This window comes from Manis pentadactyla, chromosome 11 (genome assembly GCF_030020395.1).
Source record: "Manis pentadactyla isolate mManPen7 chromosome 11, mManPen7.hap1, whole genome shotgun sequence".
Lineage (NCBI taxonomy): Eukaryota > Metazoa > Chordata > Mammalia > Pholidota > Manidae > Manis > Manis pentadactyla.
Window position 1 is genome coordinate 77,231,215 of NC_080029.1, and position 22,074 is coordinate 77,253,288.

The window sequence follows — 22,074 nt, forward strand, 5'->3', positions numbered from 1 at the left end:
TCTTATCCATTCTGCTTATAAATCCTTCCGGAGCCTGTTTCACTTCTGTAATGTCCTTCCGGACATCTGTAATCTCCCTCTGGACTTTATCCCTTAGCTCTTGTATATTTCTCTGCATCTCCGTCAGCATGTTTATGATTTTTATTTTGAATTCTTTTTCAGGAAGACTGGTTAGGTCTGTGTCCTTCTCAGGTGTTGTCTCTGTAATCTTTGTCTGCCTCTAATTTTGCGTTTTCATGGCGATAGAGATAGTTTGCAGAGCTGGCACAAGTGACGGCTGGAAGAACTTCTCTTCTTGTTGGTTTGTGGCCCTCCTCTCCTGGGAGAACAGCGACCTCTAGTGGCTTGTGCTGGGCAGCTGTGCACAGACGGGGCTTCTGATTCTTGCCCGGCCACTATGGAATTTATCTCCGCTGTTGCTGTGTGTGTGGCCTGCCTTGGGCCGCTGCTCCAATATGGTGGAGCTGCGTTGGAGGGGGAACGGCCGGGAGGCTGTTTATCTCCGTGAGGGGCTTCTGAGCTGCGCTGCTATCCAGGGTTTAGGGTGGCTGGAGTTCCCTGCTGCTGGACTAAGTGTCCCAGGATGCTTCCGTACAACAGTGGGTCTCTGTCCCTTTAAGACTTTTAAAAAGCACTCGCTTTTCTTGTCCCATGGATTCCGGCTGTGGGGACCCGCTCGCAGGTTTTACTCTCCCGTTTCCCTAGTATCTAGTACACCACGCACTGTGTGTCTGTGCTCTGGTGCGGATGGCTAGGGCTGGGTATTTAGCAGTCCTGGGCTCCCTCTCCCTCCCCGCTCTGACTCCTCCCCTCCTGCCAGGGAGCTGAGGTGGGGGCAGTCGGTTCCCGCTGGAACGCGGTTTGTATCTTACCCCCTTCACGAGGCGCTAGTTTCTCGCAGATGTAGATGTAGTCTGGCTGTTATATTTGTATTTGTTGTATTTTCAAAAATATATATGGTTTTGGGAGGAGATTTCCACTGCTCTACTCACGCCACCATCTTGGCTCCTTCTTAAACTGGAAAACTTTTTCAGATAATTATGGATATTCTTTGTTACTACTCTTAAACTATAGAAGTGGTAATATCTTAAAAGTTAGTTGTAATGTGGAATCTGAAACTCCAACAATAGACTTCTCATACTCAAGTTACTGGTCTGTTTTACACTTTTGATCCTTTACCCATGGTGACTTTGTAACATGCATTTGGAAAGTACTGGTTCTGTGTTGTGCAGAGCTTCTAATATTACACATTTTGTTATATAATATTGTAAATGTTAACATCACTACTGATCTCAGGAAAATATTGAGTGGGAGTCTGTCATTTTCACAGTGGTGGGTGCAAGTTTTTAAATTTTTTATTTTTGCTTGAAAGTCATTAACATTTATATCATTCATTTTCCTTGAAGTGACACACTCACTTCATTATTTTCAAGAAAATGTATGTTAGGTACCCACGTCTTTCAGTGGCAAGTCCAGCGTGTTACTCACAGAACTGTACAGATGCTTTTCCATTAGACAGTCATCATACTTCTTGTGCACACAGAAAGGCTATGTGTATACTTCATTTTTTTACACAGAATATTAAAAAGATACATACACTAGGTTTGGGATTGCATAATACTAATCATTTTTACTGCATCAAGAACATTCTTTGGGGAAACTGAATTTTTTTTCCCTTTTCTTTCCATGAGTGTTTGGCAATGTAGAATTGGTTTGGTGCCATGGCCTTGATTACCACTAAGGCACTAGCAGTTTTAACAGCCATTGCTTTTGCATCATCAGTAAGAACTAATGATAAATGTTTACCAGATTGAAGGAAAGCATTTTCTCACTGAAAATCTCTGGGGGAATGCATACAGTTTCTATGTAGTAACTTTGGGTTATTTTGTTTTGGTAGAGAAATTCAACAAAACCCCCAATTGCTATATTTGAATTCTTGCTGGCAACTCTCACCCTTAAAATGTGGAAGAGTCTTATATAGATGTAGTTTTTTTTGACTTGTAGGGGAAGTCAGAGATTTAACCTTAACTGTTCAAGAGTAGCTAATAGTTGAAGAGCTTGCACTTCTGAAGTTTAAAATGTAACGACAAAGCTGTAAAAATCAAAACAGTGTGTAAGGATGGACATGTAGATCAATGGAAGAGAATTGAGATTCCAGACATAAACCTTCACATTTATATCATTTGATTTTTTTTACAATGGTGCCAGGATAATTCAGTGGGGAAAGAACAGTTTTTTCATCAAATGGTGCACTGGATATCCACATGCATAAAAGTGAAATTAGGCCCCTTCCTCACACCACAAACAAAAATTAACTCAAGATGAATTACAGATCTAAATATAAGAGTGAAAACTATAAAGATGTAGAAAAAAGTGTAGGTAAACCTTTATGTCTCTGGGTTAGGCAAAGCCTTCTTAGATATGACATCAAAAGCACAAGAAAATCATTTGGAGTTCTTCAGAATTAAAACTTATGTGCTTCAAAGGATAACGTCATTAAGAAAGTGAAAAGACCACCCACCAGATGGGAGAAAAATGTGTAAATCATATCTGATAAGAAATTTATTTCTAGAATATAAAAGAACTCTTAAAACTTAACAAAAGAGCAGTAACCCACCTCCAGAATGGGCAAAGGATCTGAAGAAGCACTTATCCAAAAAACATATTCAAATAGTAATCATGTGAAAAGATGCTCAGAATCACTAACATTAGGAAAATGTAAATGAAAACTACAGTGAAATGCTACTTCACACCCAGTGGATAGTTATAATTTTAAAAAGACTGTGGAGAAGCTGGAACCTTCATATATTGCTTTTGGGAATGTAAAATGGCATGGTCACTTAGGAAAACATTCTGGTGGTTCCTCAGAAAGTTTAGCATAGAATTGCCCATGACCCGGCAATTCCTCAACTCAGTATATGATTATCAAGAGAAATATGTCCACCCAAAAACTTAGGTGAATGTTCATAGCATTATTAATATAGAAGCCAAGAAAAGTGGAAACACCCCTAATGTCCAGCAGTTGATGAATGGATACAGTGTGTATATCCACACATGGAATGCTATTTAGCAATAAAAAGGGTGAAGTACATGCTGCAGCATAGCTGAACCTTGAGAGCATACCAAGTTAAAGAAACCAGGCACAAAGGCCACATATATTCCATTTATATGACATGTCCAGAATAGACAAATCCATGGAGACAGATTAGATTAGGGCTCGGGGGAGATGTATAATGATAGTAATGGGTTTCTTTTTAGGGAGATGAGAATATTCTGCAGCTAGATGGTGGTGGTGATTGTATGACTCTGAATGCACTAACAACAACTGACTTGTACACTTGAAATGGATGAATTGTGTGTGAATTGTATCTCAATAAGGCTGTTTAAAAAATAGTTAACTAATGGCTGTGAGGTTGCCAAGCAAATATGTTCCTTAAACTTGGAATTTCTATTAGGAAAAAATTACATTTATATATATCTCCTGATGAAATACTGAAGTCTGTATTTCTATTTTGCTGGTGTAGAAAGAAAATAATCCAGTTACCTACTCTTCACTTTTCAGAAAGGAGAAGATGAGTATGCCAATGTTGATGCCATTGTTGTATCAGTGGGTGTTGATGAAGAGATTGTTTATGCCAAATCAACTGCCTTACAGGTGAGAAATTTACAGCAGTTTTTAGCCCTGAGAATCACTGAATCATTTATTGCCCTGTTCAATATGGTGGCCACTAGCACAAAGATTTAATTCCTCCGTCCCAAGTCTCAAGTCCTCTATAACTGGCTGCCATATTAGAGCAGATACAGAGTATTTCCATCAGCACAAAGAGTTCAGTGGATAGTACATAAGGAGTAAAGAAAGGTATATCAATTGGGATAGATTTAACTGTATAACAGAAAAATCTAACAATAGGTTAAACAAAGTGTTTCTTTTTCTCTTAGTGTTCAAGGGCCCAGGTTTTTTCTAGGTCTTTGCTCTGCCTTCCCTAGAGTATAGCTCTCATGCTCTTGGTGCAAAATTGTTAGAGCTCCAGCTGTTACATCTGTATTTCATGCAAAGAGAATGAAGAAAGGGAAGAAAATGGGAGACCTCCTTCCCTTTTTAAGGAGATGTGCTTGAAGTCCCTACAATACTTCTACTTACAACTTTTTCTGTCAAAATTTACTGGCCATGCTTAGCTGCCAGAAAGTATGGAAACTAGAGTCTCAGTGCTGAACAGTGTGCCCAGCTAAAAATCCTGAGTCTTTGAGAGAGAAGGAATGAATAGTAGGCAACTAGCAATCTTTGGGGGAGGTAGAAGGCACAGTTCCCTAAGGTGCTACTCTGTCCCTTGTTTTATGTATTTCCGTCCAACTAAACAGTAATATAGTTTCTATAGACGCAAAATAACCAATTGATTTGATAGTCTTCCTTATGGAATATTTCAAATAGTTAATATGTAAAACTCCTGTGTACTCATTATCTAGTAAATTTTCAACTCCTGGTTAATCTCACTTCGTTTGTATACACATCCAGGGCCCTCTGACCCCAGGTGATTTTGAAGTTAATTCCAGTTACTTTTTGTTCAGTTTTCTGTATAAGTACATTAATTTTTTTTTAATCTATAAATACTTTTGTCGTTGTTTCCCATAGACATGGCTCTTTGGTTATGAATTAACTGATACTATCATGGTCTTCTGTGATGACAAAATCATCTTTATGGCCAGCAAGAAAAAAGTGGAGTTCTTGAAACAGATTGCAAATACGAAGGGCAATGAGAATGCTAACGGAGCCCCTGCCATCACACTGCTGATACGAGAGAAGGTCAGAACTAAGAGGGAACGTATCACAAACATCATCAACAGAAAAGCCTCCTAGGAATTGAAAAGAATACAAAAGGAAGAATTTAGCTGACTGAGGTTGTAATTACAAAGTTCTGTTGCATCTTCAGTGTTCATTAGGAAGAAAAGACTTCAGTAACCCTGTCGGATCTGCAGCAAAACAAATGGGCTGTGAAATTCTAATCAACAAACAACTGACTTTATCTAAAGTCCATTCTTAAAGACACTGTCAACCTGTTTGTTTTCACCTGAGTACCTTAATTAGAACAAATAATCTTAAATATCCTTAAGGAAACTAGATATGCTTCATTTCTGTTTTTTTTTTAAATCTGATCCTATATGTCATAATACCCACCTGACCACCTGACAAAGACTTTTTCAGAATATTGTTCACCTGTATGTTTGAGTTTCTCAGCTGTTCCTGAAGAAAAGGAGTGTAGTCTTGTCAACTTACATGGGCACTTGAGTATATAAAAAATATATATATATATTTTAAATACATATATTCAAAGAAATTCCTTGAAGAATTTGTTGAAGAAATTTTGGGTTAATTTTGGTGTATTATACTCTGCCCTAAAGAAGTAGGTGGGGCATGGGGAGAGCATTTATTCTTTCCACAGTTTAGAATGTTTGCCTAGTAGACATACAGATGTATGAAGTCCCTATTACTAGTAGAACACAGATTTAATTCTAAAACTAATTAACGAATTCCTTTTCTTCCTGTGACACTGATAGAATGAAAGTAATAAGAGCAGCTTTGACAAAATGATTGAAGCCATTAAAGAAAGCAAGAATGGCAAGAAGATTGGAGTGTTCAGCAAAGACAAATTCCCTGGAGAGTTCATGAAGAGCTGGAATGACTGCCTCAACAAAGAGGGCTTCGACAAAGTAAGACCACCCTTGGGGCCAGTACCTCCGATTGGAAAGGCACCCCATAGTGGGTGGTGTAGAGAACCTGTGTTTGGGAAAGCTAGGTAATCATTCACATTTCTGTTTTTCAGTCTCTTAAAACAGGAAGCCTGTTTTACTTTTCAGTCAAGGATTAGGCATCCAGGAGGTAGTTTGGCTACTTCAGAGGGAAACAGAAAAATCTCCCCCCACCCCCCGCAATTTTTTTTGTCCTCTGCTTTCCTGTGTATTTTCCTTCCTCAGTCTTTGCAAAAACCTCTAGGGAAGGGCATTTATATTTACATTTTAAATGGCACATTAGTTGAATGCCTCTTAGAATACACGGTGACCTGGGAAGAGCGATTTTAAATGTTTACTCAATCCAAGAAGAGAGTATTTAGATATTCTCCAAACTACTGATGAGTAGTGTGCTAAATAAACAGATATCATCTCAGATAATACTCAAATGAGGAGAGGTGCAGTTGGTATTTGCATGTTATAAGTTCTACTACTGTGCCTGCAGGTAGATATCAGTGCGGTTGTGGCCTATACCATTGCTGTAAAGGAGGATGGGGAGCTCAACCTGATGAAGAAAGCAGCCAGCATCACCTCTGAGGTCTTCAACAAATTCTTCAAGGAAAGAGTCATGGAAATAGTTGATGCTGATGAGGTAAATGGAGAGGAGAAAGTCTTTTTACTGCCATACGTAATACAGCAGAAATAATTGCGGACATGCAGTGTTTCTTTGGTGTGTGCTGAGTTTCCTTTTACATTAAGCCTTTAGTACACACTTTGGTGGTACATGGGTGTGCCAGCTCTCTTTCACAGTAAGTCTAAACCTGCGCTTTGATTTCTTGGGGTTACCCAGTATTTTACTCAAGAATTCCTTGAACAGTTGTGAATTCCACATTTCATTCTCTGAATTTGCTTTCCACATATACCAGCATATTATCTGGCATGTAAACTGTCCTAAGACTCGTAGCTTCCTAAATGATATCAGGATATATGTTGTCTTCAAATGAGTCCAAAAACCTAACACCCCTCTTTGCCACCCTCTAGTAAACTGTTGTTTTGTTTTTGGGTACACTTACAGAAAGTTCGACACAGCAAACTGGCTGAGTCTGTGGAAAAGGCCATTGAAGAGAAAAAATACCTAGCTGGGGCAGACCCTTCTACTGTGGAAATGTGTTACCCCCCTATCATTCAGAGTGGTGGCAACTATAATCTTAAGTTCAGTGTGGTGAGGTAAGTATGAGAACTTCAGAATGTAACAACCAGAGCGTTTCACACTTTAGCCTATTTTTCTTGGATTCATTCTGAAATTCAGAAAAGTAGGAACAGACAGAATAAACTTTAGTCTGCTTTCTGCATCATTATCTTGTCTTATTCTATGCATATTTCCATTTTAGTTTACACAGTAATTTGTGGGGTTTTTTTTGACAAGTGTACATTCATAGTGGTTAAACCATTCCCCCTCCCTTCATTGGTAACCACCAGTCACTTCTCAGTGTCTGAGTCTGACACTGCTTTGTTCCTTCTGTTTTGCTTTGTTTTTGTATTCCACAAATAAGCGAAATGATATGGTATTTGTCTTTTTCCACTTATTTCACTGAGCATAATACCCTTTAGATCCATCCATGTTGTTGTAAATGGCAGGATTTCTTTTTTTTTATTGCTGAACAGTAATTCTTTTTTTTTTTTTTTATTTTTATTAAGGGGTTTACTTGATTTCTTACTTGAACATTTTATTGTAAACATTTTTCCAGATGATGAAAAATGCCAAGAAAAAATGTAAAATGTGTTGGATAAAACCATTAAAATGTTGTTAGGTGTACCAAAATGTAATTCCCCTTACAATTTTAAAAAATATTGTAAAGAATGCTGTTTTTCCTGGTCAGTCTTCAGTAATTCATAGTGAATTCTATAGTTCTTATTGGGATGGCCGATTAGTGATGCCTCACCACCATAGCCATTAGACTGTAAAGAATAAAATTCAGTATATCCTTTGCATATTTAAGATACATCAACTTAACTTTTCACTGAATTTTTATCCTTAAAAGTTTTGGTCACTAATTTTACTCTGGAGCCTTTATAAACTGTTTTGTTCTATTTAAAAACAAAAAAAGTTTAAGTTCTTCTTCCACTTTAGCTTTGGGACATAATATAGCAAGGACAAAGTGATTACAGATGTTGTTTGCTAGTGATATTAAGGCCTTTACTAGTTGGGGTAATAAAGTGCTTTCTTCCATTTGTCTCTAGTGACAAGAATCACATGCATTTTGGGGCCATCACTTGTGCCATGGGTATTCGCTTCAAATCTTACTGCTCCAACCTTGTTCGCACTTTGATGGTTGACCCATCTCAGGAAGTTCAGGAAAATTACAACTTTTTGCTCCAGCTTCAAGAGGAGCTGCTAAAGGAATTAAGACATGGTGAGGTGCCTTAGGAAAAAAAGGTTTGGAAATCATATAACAAAAATGTCTTTAGGGTTTATGTGCATTTATATCCCTGAAGCTTTTGTACTAAAAATAGAATTCAGTTTTACTAACCATGAATCATCCTAGCATTTAGTTCTCCAGTCTACTTTTTCTTTAAGCAAGAGTGGTTATTGTGGTTTTATATCGATGTTTACAAAAGCCTCTCTTGATCCAGATCTTCATAAAATACCATGACCGTGTAGTTCTTTTTAGAAAAGATCTGAGAACTTTGTCTCTGCCAACAGAACGTGTAATGTTAATCCTCCAATTGAGTGAATATCAGAGGAGTGTGTTTGAGAGCAGAACTAATAGCAACGCTGCTAAGCCAGTAACTGCATACCTCAGAGCAGCCAAGTGCTTGACACCTCTTTGCCTTGAGACTCTACACTCCCAATTGGCTAAGTGGGACTTGATGTTTACCACCTTTAAAACACCTTCTCAGACCACCCGTGTTGCCCAGAGTTTCCAGACAACCATTCCTCCATGATTCTATCTCAAGTAGATCTTGAGAAATCCTTGGAAATCAGTCATAAGTAGTTTAATCCTCTGGGGCTCCTGTGTCTGGACTACTCTGGTTTGAAGTAACTTGTTGTATCCTAGGTCCTGAAAAATTAAGGGCAGAATCCTAACAGTAATTCACCCAGTGAGTAGGTCCCATTTTTCAAAATGTGTAACTTTAATGTGATGCCATTTATCAACTCTTAAAACATCATTTCCTGGAGACCAACTGGTGTCCCACAGTCAACTGGGGCAGTGATTTTCAAACAGTGTAATTAAGAATGTCTGGGTGGTTTCTTTCTAAAAAATGCAAATTTCTAAGCCCTGCCACCCTTGCAACTATATTTCTTAGTTCACTTTTTGGAAAATCTTGCTTTAGGGGATTTCATAGGTGAAAAAAAACTATTGATTAAAAAAAATGTGTTCTGGTTTTTTCTGAAGGCTGCTTTAATCCCCTTTCTGTCTTGTCTTTAGGTGTGAAGATATGTGACGTGTATAATGCTGTTATGGATGTGGTTAAAAAGCAGAAGCCAGAGCTTTTGAACAAAATTACTAAAAATCTGGGGTAAGATGCTGTAATGTACATTGTCACTTTGAGTCAGTCTGCATAACTGGCAGTGGTGCATAACTGGCAGTGGTTAGGCAAAATATTTTTGGATTGATTGAGTCAACATTTGTGGACTATTAAGCTTAACTATGTGCCAAACACTGTTATCAGATAATGTGAGAAAGAGTCAAGCTCTACTCTTAGGGATAGGGTGAAGATTTTCTAGATCAGAGGTATCCCAGGCTTAAATTAGAATATTAGGAGGCATCACACACTGTATTCCCTTTCTTAGAACATCTTTGCTCACATTTGCAAATTAAATACTCTTGAGATGTCCAACTGTTCAAAAATTTTTTCAATCGTTATTTAATCTAGTTTCTCAAATGTATTTGACCATTGAGTATCTAGAAATGCCTAATAACATCATAGAAAACCAAAGACATCTTGGGAAACAAAAGCTCTTGGCACTCTCTTTAGGTGGAAACTTGTCTGGGGTATTTCCTTTCTTCCTGGACTTCTCTGATGGATGAGAGGAAATACAGTTACCTATGCCAAGTTTTGGCCCAGGTGACTTAATGAATCTAGTTATCAACACTCCACTCAAAAAAGCCTCACTTAATCGAATTATTGGTGTCTTGATAATGTGCCCCTTAAAGTCTCTGCCAAGTTTTCTATAGGAAAACTCCTAACTTGATTTCATGGTAGAATATTAAAATTTAAATGTAGGTGAGAAAGCTAAAATAAATTAGGCTTCATGTAATAAATGTTATATGAGGTACTCAATTAGGAAATTGATTTCAACATAGTAAGAATCCAAAGACTGTCCTTGAATCTTCTTCTTTAACTGACTGATGAGCCAGGTTAAATCACATACCTTGTTTGCCTGCTTTATCTTGAAAATTGAAATAGAAATATATTGTCCTTGACCCATGTTAGAAATCTTTTATTCTACTGCTGAAGTTTCTCTTCATTTCTTTGTTAGGTTTGGAATGGGAATTGAATTCCGTGAAGGTTCTTTAGTAATTAATAGTAAAAATCAGTACAAACTGAAGAAAGGTGAGTTTCAAATGCATGCAATAGGAAAAAACTTCTGACTTATTTTTTAGCTTCATTTCCGCCTTTTCTGTATAAAACCTGCATTTCTTCATCCTTTCATAGTTATAGACTGATACCTGTTTTGCTCTTTTAGGGATGGTTTTCAGCATCAATTTGGGATTCTCAGACCTGACTAACAAGGAGGGGAAGAAACCAGAAGAGAAAACATATGCCCTGTTCATTGGTGACACTGTTCTTGTGGATGAGGTGCGCACTGCCTCTTCATCTTTTGAGTGTACATGAATGGACTTGAGAGGCATATTTTGTACCCTATGGTTTTTTTCTTAGAAGTCTGTTATCAGCTGGCTAAGGGGAGAGGTCCATGTGACAGCCTGCTGTAATACAGCTAGGAATTGAGATTGTAGTCCAGGTACAGGAAATGATTTAAACCAAATTGTTTATCATGTTGTAGCTTCACCTTGACAATGATAATACTAGTAACTGATTCTAATAATGGAACTAATTTTAAAAAATTTTTCTTAATAACTCTATTGAGCTATAGTTTACATACCAAACAATTCACCCACTGAAAGGGTACAATTCAGTGAATTTTTTTTTTTTTTTAAATAATTATTTTTTATTGAAGGGTAGTTGACGCACAGTATTACATTACATTAGTTTCAAGTGTACAACACAGTGGTAGAACATTTATATACATAATTCTAGGTTCCAGCTATCACCCTACCAAGCTGTTACAATATCTGACTATATTCCATATGCTATACATTACATCCCGGTTACTTATTTATTTTACCATTGGAAGTCTGTCCTTTTTTTTTTTTTTTTTTTTGTGAGGGCATCTCTCATATTTATTGATCAAATGGTTGTTAACGACAATAAAATTCTGTATAGGGGAGTCAATGCTCAATGCACAATCATTAATCCACCCCAAGCCTAATTTTTGTCAGTCTCCAATCTTCTGAGGCATAACAAACAAGTTTTTACATGTAGAACAAATTCTTACATAATGAATAAGTTACATAGTGAACAGTACAAGGGCAGTCATCACAGAAACTTTCGGTTTTGCTCATGCATTATGAACTCTAAACAGTCAGTTCAAATATGAATACTCATTTGGTTTTTATACTTGATTTATATGTGGATACCACATTTCTCTCTTTATTATTATTATTTTTAATAAAATGCTGAAGTGGTAGGTAGATACAAGATAAAGGTAGAAAACATAGTTTAGTGTTGTAAGAGAGCACATGTAGATGATCAGGTGCGTGCCTGTAGACTATGTGTTAATCCAAGCTAGACCAGGGCAATAAAACATCCACGTATGCAGAAGATTTCTCTCAGAGCAGGGGGGTGAGGTTCTAAGCCTCACCTCTGTTGATCCCCAATTTCTCACCTGATGGCCCCCCTGCGACTGTGCCTGTCTTAGGTTGTTCCTCCCTTGAGGAATCTTACCCATCTCTGGCTAACCAGTCATCTTCTGGGGCCATACAGGGAAATGTGAAGTTGGTAAGTGAGAGAGAAGCCTTATTGTTTGAAAAAGTTAGCTTTTTACTTCTTTGCATATTTATGCCCTGTGGCTTCTATGACCAGCATTTGTCTTGAGGTATCTTTACCACTTGGAAGAATTATGATACTCGGTAAATTTGATATGAGGCACGAATTCTATTTAAGGGTTGTAATTAGGAAGGAAGAAGAAAAGCTATAGAAGTAGCAGGCGGAAGAAAACATGGGAAGATTGATTATTTCTTTGATATATCTTCTTGTAGAGTAACTTCAGCATGTACAGGTTTTAAGCTACTACTTAAATTGCACACACACATTAACATAATAGGAGTATAGTTACATAACCAAAGCATATCTGTAATTACCAGCCATCTGCAGTGAAACCAAGAAAACCAGTTAGGCACCTTAGGCATTTGTGAATGATTTGTGAAATCTATGATATGGTGGATATTGTCCAACTGAACTTGAACAGTCTGAGAGAAATCAGACAAATTAAAACAACCCATTCCTGGGGATTGTTCACATGCCATATGTTCTTTTAACAGTAAATAGTTTGTAGTTGTAAGACTTTGGAGCGCTACAATTTGCACTTCTCCAAATTCTTGGTTGAGTTCCAACAGTATAGATCCAGTCCAATTTTGTTGTTTTACTGTATGCACAGGCCAGCTTAGATATCTCCTTCCTCATTCCCATGGCAAGTCCAGGAACTGGTGGGATGAGTGCATCTACAGCTGTAGCAGTGCGTGGATCTTTGTTGGGGTTTTTTGATGATCATCTTCTGGCATGAGTCTTCCAGAGAGTGCAGAAGTTGGAAGTTCTTTTTCATATCATATCTTAGTTCATTTTCGGGGTAGCCCAATTAGGCTTTGATCCTCTGTATAAACACAAACAGACCCTTTGCCTACACTTTTATATGCCCTTTATACCCTTGTGTAGAACTCGTTGGAGGTTACCACACAGGAACTGCCCTTTTTTTTTTTTTTTTTTTTTCTATCACTAATCTACACTTACATGACGAATATTATGTTTACTAGGCTCTCCCCTATAAACCCCTTTACAGTCACTGTCCATCAGCATAGCAAAATGTTGTAGAATCACTACTTGCCTTCTCTGTGTTGTACAGCCCTCCCTTTTCTCCTACCCCCCCATGTATGTTAATCTTAATACCCCCCTACTTCTCCCCCCCTTATCCCTCCCTACCCACCCATCCTCCCCAGTCCCTTTCCCTTTGGTACCTGTTAGTCCATTCTTGAGTTCTGTGATTCTGCTGCTGTTTTGTTCCTTCAGTTTTTCCTTTGTTCTTATATTCCACAGATGAGTGAAATCATTTGGTATTTCTCTTTCTCCGCTTGGCTTGTTTCACTGAGCATAATACCCTCCAGCTCCATCCATGTTGCTGCAAATGATTGGATTTGCCCTTTTCTTATGGCTGAGTAGTATTCCATTGTGTATATGTACCACATCTTCTTTATCCATTCATCTATTGATGGACATTTAGGTTGCTTCCAATTCTTGGCTATTGTAAATAGTGCTGCAATAAACATAGGGGTGCATCTGTCTTTCTCAAACTTGATTGCTGCGTTCTTAGGGTAAATTCCTAGGAGTGCAATTCCTGGGTCAAATGGTAAGTCTGTTTTGAGCATTTTGATGTACCTCCATACTGCTTTCCACAATGGTTGAACTAACTTACATTCCCACCAGCAGTGTAGGAGAGTTCCCCTTTCTCCACAGCCTCGCCAGCATTTGTTGTTGTTTGTCTTTTGGATGGCAGCCATCCTTACTGGTGTGAGGTGATACCTCATTGTAGTTTTAATTTGCATTTCTCTGATAATTAGCGATGTGGAGCATCTTTTCATGTGTCTGTTGGCCATCTGTATTTCTTTTTTGGAGAACTGTCTGTTCAGTTCCTCTGCCCATTTTTTAATTGGGTTATTTGTTTTTTGTTTGTTGAGGCGTGTGAGCTCCTTATATATTCTGGACGTCAAGCCTTTATCGGATGTGTCATTTTCAAATATATTCTCCCATACTGTAGGGATCCTTCTTGTTCTATTGATGGTGTCTTTTGCTGTACAGAAGCTTTTCAGCTTAATATAGTCCCACTTACTCATTTTTGCTGTTGTTTTCCTTGCCCGGGGAGATATGTTCAAGAAGAGGTCACTCATGTTTATGTCTAAGAGGTTTTCGCCTATGTTTTCTTCCAAGAGTTTAATGGTTTCATGGCTTACATTCAGGTCTTTGATCCATTTTGAGTTTACTTTTGTATATGGGGTTAGACAATGGTCCAGTTTCATTCTCCTACATGTAGCTGTCCAGTTTTGCCAGCACCACCTGTTGAAGTGACTGTCATTTCGCCATTGTATGTCCATGGCTCCTTTATCAAATATTAATTGACCATATATGTCTGGGTTAATGTCTGGATTCTCTAGTCTGTTCCATTGGTCTGTGGCTCTGCTCTTGTGCCAGTACCAAATTGTCTTGATTACTATGGCTTTATAGTAGAGCTTGAAGTTGGGGAGTGAGATCCCCCCTACTTTATTCTTCTTTCTCAGGATTGCTTTGGCTATTCAGGGTCTTTTGTGTTTCCATATGAATTTTTGAATTATTTGTTCCAGTTCATTGAAGAATGTTGCTGGTAGTTTCATAGGGATTGCATCAAATCTGTATATTGCTTTGGGCAGGATGGCCATTTTGACGATATTAATTCTTCCTAGCCACGAGCATGGGATGAGTTTCCATCTGTTAGTGTCCCCTTTAATTTCTCTTAAGAGTGACTTGTAGTTTTCAGAGTATAAGTCTTTCACTTCTTTGGTTAGGTTTATTCCTAGGTATTTTATTTTTTTTGATGCAATTGTGAATGGAGTTGTTTTCCTGATTTCTCTTTCTGTTGGTTCATTGTTAGTATATAGGAAAGCCACAGATTTCTGTGTGTTGATTTTGTATCCTGCAACTTTGCTGTATTCCGATATCAGTTCTAGTAGTTTTGGGGTGGAGTCTTTAGGGTTTTTTATGTACAGTATCATGTCATCTGCAAATAGTGACAGTTTAACTTCTTCTTTACCAATCTGGATTCCTTGTATTTCTTTATTTTGTCTGATTGCCATGGCTAGAACCTCCAGTACTATGTTAAATAGCAGTGGAGAGAGTGGGCATCCCTGTCTAGTTCCCGATCTCAGAGGAAAAGCTTTCAGCTTCTCGCTGTTCAGTATAATGTTGGCTGTGGGTTTATGATATATGGCCTTTATTATGTTGAGGTACTTGCCCTCTATTCCCATTTTGCTGAGAGTTTTTAACATGAATGGATGTTGAACTTTGTCAAATGCTTTTTCAGCATCTATGGAGATGATCATGTGGTTTTTGTCTTTCTTTTTGTTGATGTGGTGGATGATGTTGATGGACTTTCGAATGTTGTACCATCCTTGCATCCCTGGGATGAATCCCACTTGGTCATGGTGTATGATCCTTTTGATGTATTTTTGAATTCGGTTTGCTAATATTTTGTTGAGTATTTTTGCATCTACGTTCATCAGGGATATTGGTCTGTAGTTTTCTTTTTTGGTGGGGTCTTTGCCTGGTTTTGGTATTAGGGTGATGTTAGCTTCATAGAATGAGTTTGGGAGTATCCCCTCCTCCTCTATTTTTTGGAAAACTTTAAGGAGAATGGGTATTATGTCTTCCCTGTATGTCTGATAAAATTCCGAGGTAAATCCATCTGGCCCGGGGGTTTTGTTCTTTGGTAGTTTTTTGATTACCGCTTCAATTTCATTGCTGGTAATTGGTCTGTTTAGATTTTCTGTTTCTTCCTGGGTCAATCTTGGAAGGTTATATTTTTCTAGGAAGTTGTCCATTTCTCCTAGGTTTCCCAGCTTGTTAGCATATAGGTTTTCATAGTATTCTCCAATAATTCTTTGCATTTCCGTGGGGTCCGTCGTGATTTTTCCTTTCTCGTTTCTGATACTGTTGATTTGTGTTGACTCTCTTTTCTTCTTAATAAGTCTGGCTAGAGGCTTATCTATTTTGTTTATTGTCTCGAAGAACCAGCTCTTGGTTTCATTGATTTTTGCTATTGTTTTATTCTTCTCAATTTTATTTATTTCTTCTCTGATCTTTATTATGTCCCTCCTTCTGCTGACCTTAGGCCTCATCTGTTCTTCTTTTTCCAATTTCGATAATTGTGACATTAGACCATTCATTTGGGATTGCTCTTCCTTTTTTAAATATGCTTGGATTGCTATATACTTTCCTCTTAAGACTGGTTTTGCTGTGTGCCACAGAAGTTGGGGCTTAGTGTTGTTGTTGTCATTTGTTTCCATATATTGCTGGATCTCCATTTTGATTTGGTCATTGATCCATTGATTATTTAGGAGCGTGTTGTTAAGCCTCCATGTGTTTGTGAGCCTCTTTGCTTTCTTTGTACAGTTTATTTCTAGTTTTATGCCTTTGTGGTCTGAAAAGTTGGTTGGTAGGATTTCAATCTTTTGGAATTTTCTGAGGCTCTTTTTGTGGCCTAGTATGTGGTCTATTCTGGAGAATGTTCCATGTGCACTTGAGAAGAATGTATATCCCGCTGCTTTTGGATGTAGAGTTCTATAGATGTCTATTAGGTCCATCTGCTCTACTGTGTTGTTCAGTGCTTCCGTGTCCTTACTTATTTTCTGCCTAGTGGATCTATCCTTTGGGGTGAGTGGTGTGTTGAAGTCTCCTAGAATGAATGCATTGCAGTCTATATCCCCCTTTAGTTCTGTTAGTATTTGTTTCACATATGCTGGTGCTCCTGTGTTGGGTGCATATATATTTAGAATGGTTATATCCTCTTGTTTGACTGAGCCCTTTATCATTATGTAGTGTCCTTCTTTATCTCTTGTTACTTTCTTTGTTTTGAAGTCTATTTTGTCTGATATTAGTACTGCAACCCCTGCTTTCTTCTCACTGTTGTTTGCTTGAAATATGTTTTTCCATCCCTTGACTTTTAGTCTGTACATGTCTTTGGGTTTGAGGTTAGTTTCTTGTAAGCAGCATATAGATGGGTCTTGCTTTTTTATCCATTCTGTTACTCTGTGTCTTTTGATTGGTGCATTCAACCCATTAACATTTAGGGTGACTATTGAAAGATATGTACTTATTGCCATTGCAGGCTTTAAATTCGTGGTTACCAAAGGTTCAAGGTTAGCCTCTTTAGTATCTTACTGCCTAACTTAGCTCGCTTATTGAGCTGTTATATACACTATCTGGAGATTCTTTTCTTCTCTCCGTTCTTGTTCCTCCTCCTCGATTCTTCATATGTTGCGTGTTTTGTGCTGTGCTCTTTCTAGGAGTGCTCCCATCTAGAGCAGTCCCTGTAAGATGTTCTGTAGAGGTGGTTTGTGGAAAGCAAATTCCCTCAGCTTTTGTTTGTCTGGGAATTGTTTAATCCCACCGTCATATTTGAATGATAGTCGTGCTGGATACAGTATCCTTGGTTCAAGGCCCTTCTCTTTCATTGTATTAAATATATCATGCCATTCTCTTCTGGCCTGTAGGGTTTCTGTTGAGAAATCTGACGTTAGCCTAATGGGTTTCCCTTTATAGGTGACCTTTTTCTCTCTAGCTGCCTTTAACACTCTTTCCTTGTCCTTGATCTTTGCCATTTTAATTATTATGTGTCTTGGTGTTGCCCTTCTTGGATCCTTTCTGTTGGGGGTTCTGTGTATTTCCGTGGTCTGTTCGATTACTTCCTCCCCCAGTGTGGGGAAGTTTTCAGCAATTATTTCTTCTAAGATACTTTCCATCTCTTTTCCTCTCTCTTCTTCTTCTGGGACCCCTATAATACGGATATTGTTCCTTTTGGATTGGTCACACAGTTCTCTCAATATTGTTTCATTCCTGGAGATCCTTTTGTCTCTCTCTATGTCAGCTTCTATGCGTTCCTGTTCTCTGATTTCAATTCCATCAATGGCCTCTTGCATTCTATCCATTCTGCTTATAAACCCTTCCAGAGTTTGTTTCATTTCTGCGATCTCCTTTCTGGCATCTGTGATCTCCTTCCGGACTTCATCCCATTTCTCTTGCGTATTTCTCTGCATCTCTGTCAACATGTTTATGATTCTTATTTTGAATTCTTTTTCAGGGAGACTGGTTAGGTCTGTCTCCTTCTCTGGTGTTGTCTCTGTGATCTTTGTCTGCCTGTAGCTTTGCCTTTTCATGGTGATAGGAATAGTTTGCAGAACTGGGACGAGTGACGGCTGGAAGGACTTCCTTTCTTGTTGGTTTGTGGCCCTCCTCTCCTGGGAGAACAGCGACCTCTAGTGGCTTGTGCTGCGCAGCTGCGCGCAGACAGTGTTTCTGCTTCCTGCCCGGCTGCTATGGAGTTAATCTCCGCTGTTGCTGTGGGCGTGGCCTGGCTCGGGCATCTTCTCCAAAGTGGTGGAGTCGCGTTGGAGCAGGAGCAGCTGGGAGGCTATTTATCTCTGTAAGGGGCCTCCCTGCTCCCTGCAGCCCAGGGGCTAGGGTGCCCAGAGATCCCCGGATTCCCTGCCTCTGGATTAAGTGACCCGCCCTGCCTCTTTAAGACTTCCAAAAAGCACCCGCCAAAACAAAACAACGCCCACCAAAAAAAAAAAAAAAAAAAATTTTTTTTAATTAAAAAAAAAAAAAAAAAAAAAGAGGTGGTCGTTCTTTTTTTTTATTCTCCGGTGCCAGCCTCAGGCCTCTGCTCACTGGTCTTTCTGCCCTGTTTCCCTAGTATTGGGGTCCCTATCCCTTTAAGACTTCCAAAAAGCGCTCGCCAAAACAAAACAGCAAAAAAGCAAAAAAAAATTGTCGCGCGCTTTTCTTATGCCCTCTGTCGCCCAGCCTCCAGTGCCTGCTCACTGTTCTTGCTGCCCTGTTTTCCTAGTATCGAGCGCCCTGCACTCTGGCCCGGGTGGCTGGGGCTGGGTGTTTGGCAGTCCTGGGCTCCGTCTCCCTCCCGCTCTGCCTGCTCTTCTCCCGCTGGGAGCTGGGGGGAGGGGCGCTCGGCTCCCGCGGGGCCGGGGCTTGTATCTTACCCCCTTCGCGAGGCGCTGGGTTCTCTCGGGTGCGGATGTGGTCTGGATATTGTCCTGTGTCCTCTGGTCTTTATTCTCGGAAGGGTTGTCTTTGTTATATTTTCATAGATATATGTTGTTTTGGGAGGAGATTTCCGCTGCTCTACTCACACCGCCATCTTCTGCCCCTCAATTTTTTTTTTTTAGTATATTTACAGATGTGCACCAATCACCACAGTCTTAATTTTAGAACATTGCATCACCTCAGAAAGAAACCCTGTACCCTTTAGCAGTCACTACCCATTTTCCCTCCATGGTACCCCAGACCTAGGCAATGACTGAACTCTTTTCTGTCTCTGAGGATTTGCCTGTTCTGAACCTTTGTGGTCTTTTGTGCCTGGTTTCTTTCACTTAGCAAGAACTGGTTCTTAACAGCAGATATTTCAGTGTTACTATTATTATTTAAGCCCTGTTATGCATTAATTCATGGAATCCTTAAAATAACCTGGTGAAGAACTCTTATCCTCATATACAGATAAAGATACCAAAGCACAGAGAAGTTTAAATAACTTGCCAGACATAACACAGCTAGGAAGTTATTGAGCTGGGTTTCAAGTCAAGCCTATGTTCTTAACCATTATTCCAATGTTGGCTCCAAACTGTATTTCCTAATAAGTCAGGAGGATAAAATTTGTACATATTTATTGTCAGAGATTTTAGTATCCAGGAGGTTCATAGCATTGCCCAGCTGTACATGAGGTTAGAAACTGTAAGTGTTTCAGCTGCTCCTAGAGATATCTGATTTCTCCCTTTTATTCCAGGATGGCCCAGCTACTGTTCTCACGTCTGTGAAGAAGAAAGTGAAGAATGTGGGGATTTTCCTAAAGGTAGGAAAACGATAAATGAGTGGTGTAGAAGTTTGGTACAGTGAGGAAGATAAACAGTATTGGCTAAAAAAAAAATCAAAACGTGAATTTCTGATTATGATCTTTTCTCTGTAGAATGAGGATGAGGAGGAGGAGGAGGAGGAGAAAGATGAGGCCGAGGACCTGTTGGGAAGAGGTTCTCGGGCAGCATTGCTTACAGAAAGGACGCGAGTGAGTTTACTGTTTTAATCTCATTGCTTTTGGACACGTAAGGTTCCCCTGTCCTGCTGACTTGGGTTTCTCTGCTGTAGAATGAGATGACTGCAGAAGAGAAGCGGAGAGCGCATCAAAAAGAACTGGCAGCTCAGCTCAACGAGGAGGCAAAGAGGCGATTAACTGAACAGAAAGGAGAGCAGCAGATTCAGAAGTAAGAGTCTGCAGAGAGCAGTCAGATTGCCCTGGGGTTATGTGGGACTTGCAGAAATTTCTGAAAAAAAGTTTTTTGTCCCCACTCCAGAGCTCGCAAATCTAACGTGTCCTATAAAAACCCATCTTTGATGCCTAAGGAACCACACATTCGGGAAATGAAGATCTATATCGATAAGAAATATGAGACTGTAATCATGCCTGTGTTTGGTATTGCGACACCTTTTCACATTGCCACAATCAAGGTACTAACATTGAAATGATTCTCTACATACTATTTTTTAAAATATTAATCGTGCTTACTATAGATAGTTTTTCTGGCTGCATCATTTCTCCCACTCTCTGCTCCTATCAGACTCTACCATCACCCTATATTGACTTCCCCCCTCTCCTTATCTCTCAGTATTATTCTCCCTTTCCTGTTTTCACTTTGTAGAAAATTTAAATGATCTAATCTAGAAACATAATTTGCCTGTCTTTCCTTGAATGTCAAGCATTTTCTAACGTGTAGTTGTTCACTTGGCATAAGGTACTTTGAGAACTCAGCGATTCTTTTGAAAACATTCATTGGGTCACATGAAAAGTTAAGCTAAATGCATAGTTTTTTAGGTTCAGATTAAGGTTTATAGGCTAGGTTTAGCAGACAACTTTTAACTCCTAATGTAATTTTAGCATCTCTTTAATTACTGATTGTTACCTAGGAAAGAAAGCTATTTTTGTTTGTTTTGTTAATGCTTTTCCTTTCTTTGAGCAGAATATAAGTATGTCAGTGGAAGGAGATTATACTTACTTGCGAATCAACTTCTATTGCCCAGGCAGTGCCCTGGGCAGGAATGAGGGCAACATCTTTCCAAACCCAGAAGCCACTTTCGTCAAGGAAATGTGAGTCTCCAGGAAAACCATCCCCAAATATTTGTTGGCTGGAGTGGTACTCTCCGAAACATTTCATTTTTTGTACTGTGTCCTGCCCCATGTAGTGAATGGCAAAGCCCCTCTCGGTGACACTTGCTGAGGGTCACCTTGCCAGCTTTGTGCTGTTACGAGGATGGAACCTAACTCAGAGTCCTCGTGAAAACATTTCATCTCACTACACGTATTTTGAGATAGACTCTCAAATAAGGAAATGTGTGCCTTCCTGGAATCTATTCCTTTGTGGTGTGGAATAGGATAATTTGGAGAGGTTATGCCATACGTAAAAAATAAGTGTGATTCTCCTACCCAGTAGCTTAGCCATTTATAACATTCTCTGTTTAAGAAAGAAGAAAGGAAGATTTGTTCAGCTTTCCAGATACTGTGTCACCATTAAGTGGCACCTTTTTCACCTAAAAGATACTGAAATAATTATAAAATATGGTGATGAGTGCAGGTTACCTGGCCTGATAAAGAAACTTGTGTAAGAGCTTCCCCTTTTCTCCAGCACATACCGAGCTTCAAATATGAAGGCACCTGGAGAACAGACAGTACCAGCCTTGAACCTTCAGAATGCTTTCCGAATTATTAAAGAAGTACAGAAGCGGTATAAGACTCGGGAAGCAGAAGAGAAAGAGAAGGAGGTGAGCCTGAATACTAACAAAGATGTGCAAGAGGATCCATGTGGGTTTGGGGGACATGTTAAGACACTTGAGGATTCACATTGCATTTCATCTGTTTAGGGCATTGTGAAGCAAGACTCACTTGTGATCAACCTGAACCGGAGTAATCCCAAACTGAAAGATCTATACATTCGCCCAAATATTGCCCAGAAGAGGATGCAGGGTTCACTGGAGGCCCATGTCAATGGTATGGACGATCTCTCCTGTGCCTGGCCTTTGTCTTCAGGGCACATTTGTAGGGATGACAGGTCAGATAATATAATATGGCAGGGAAATGCTGGGAGGAGTGTACTTACATTGCTTTATGGCCAGAAGGAAAAAGTATATACAATTGGTGTTCCCTCTGACCCTGTTCAGATCAGCCTTTTGGCCTAAACTAATGCTGCTGCTTAATACTTAGCT

General features: G+C 39.2%; 1 protein-coding gene across 1 annotated transcript in view; it reads left to right on the forward strand.

Moving 5' to 3' along the window:
- Nucleotides 1-22,074, forward strand: part of SUPT16H (SPT16 homolog, facilitates chromatin remodeling subunit) — a 56,150-nt gene that overhangs the window by 17,769 nt on the left and 16,307 nt on the right. Inside the window, exons 2-17 of the mRNA XM_036887462.2 lie at nt 3,563-3,655; nt 4,631-4,801; nt 5,554-5,706; nt 6,230-6,376; nt 6,800-6,951; nt 7,966-8,138; nt 9,156-9,246; nt 10,211-10,284; nt 10,418-10,530; nt 19,610-19,675; nt 19,790-19,885; nt 19,966-20,081; nt 20,172-20,325; nt 20,835-20,962; nt 21,498-21,633; nt 21,733-21,859. Of these exons, the coding sequence (XP_036743357.1) occupies nt 3,563-3,655; nt 4,631-4,801; nt 5,554-5,706; nt 6,230-6,376; nt 6,800-6,951; nt 7,966-8,138; nt 9,156-9,246; nt 10,211-10,284; nt 10,418-10,530; nt 19,610-19,675; nt 19,790-19,885; nt 19,966-20,081; nt 20,172-20,325; nt 20,835-20,962; nt 21,498-21,633; nt 21,733-21,859 (1,990 nt within the window). The remainder of the gene's footprint in view (nt 1-3,562; nt 3,656-4,630; nt 4,802-5,553; nt 5,707-6,229; nt 6,377-6,799; nt 6,952-7,965; nt 8,139-9,155; nt 9,247-10,210; nt 10,285-10,417; nt 10,531-19,609; nt 19,676-19,789; nt 19,886-19,965; nt 20,082-20,171; nt 20,326-20,834; nt 20,963-21,497; nt 21,634-21,732; nt 21,860-22,074) is intronic.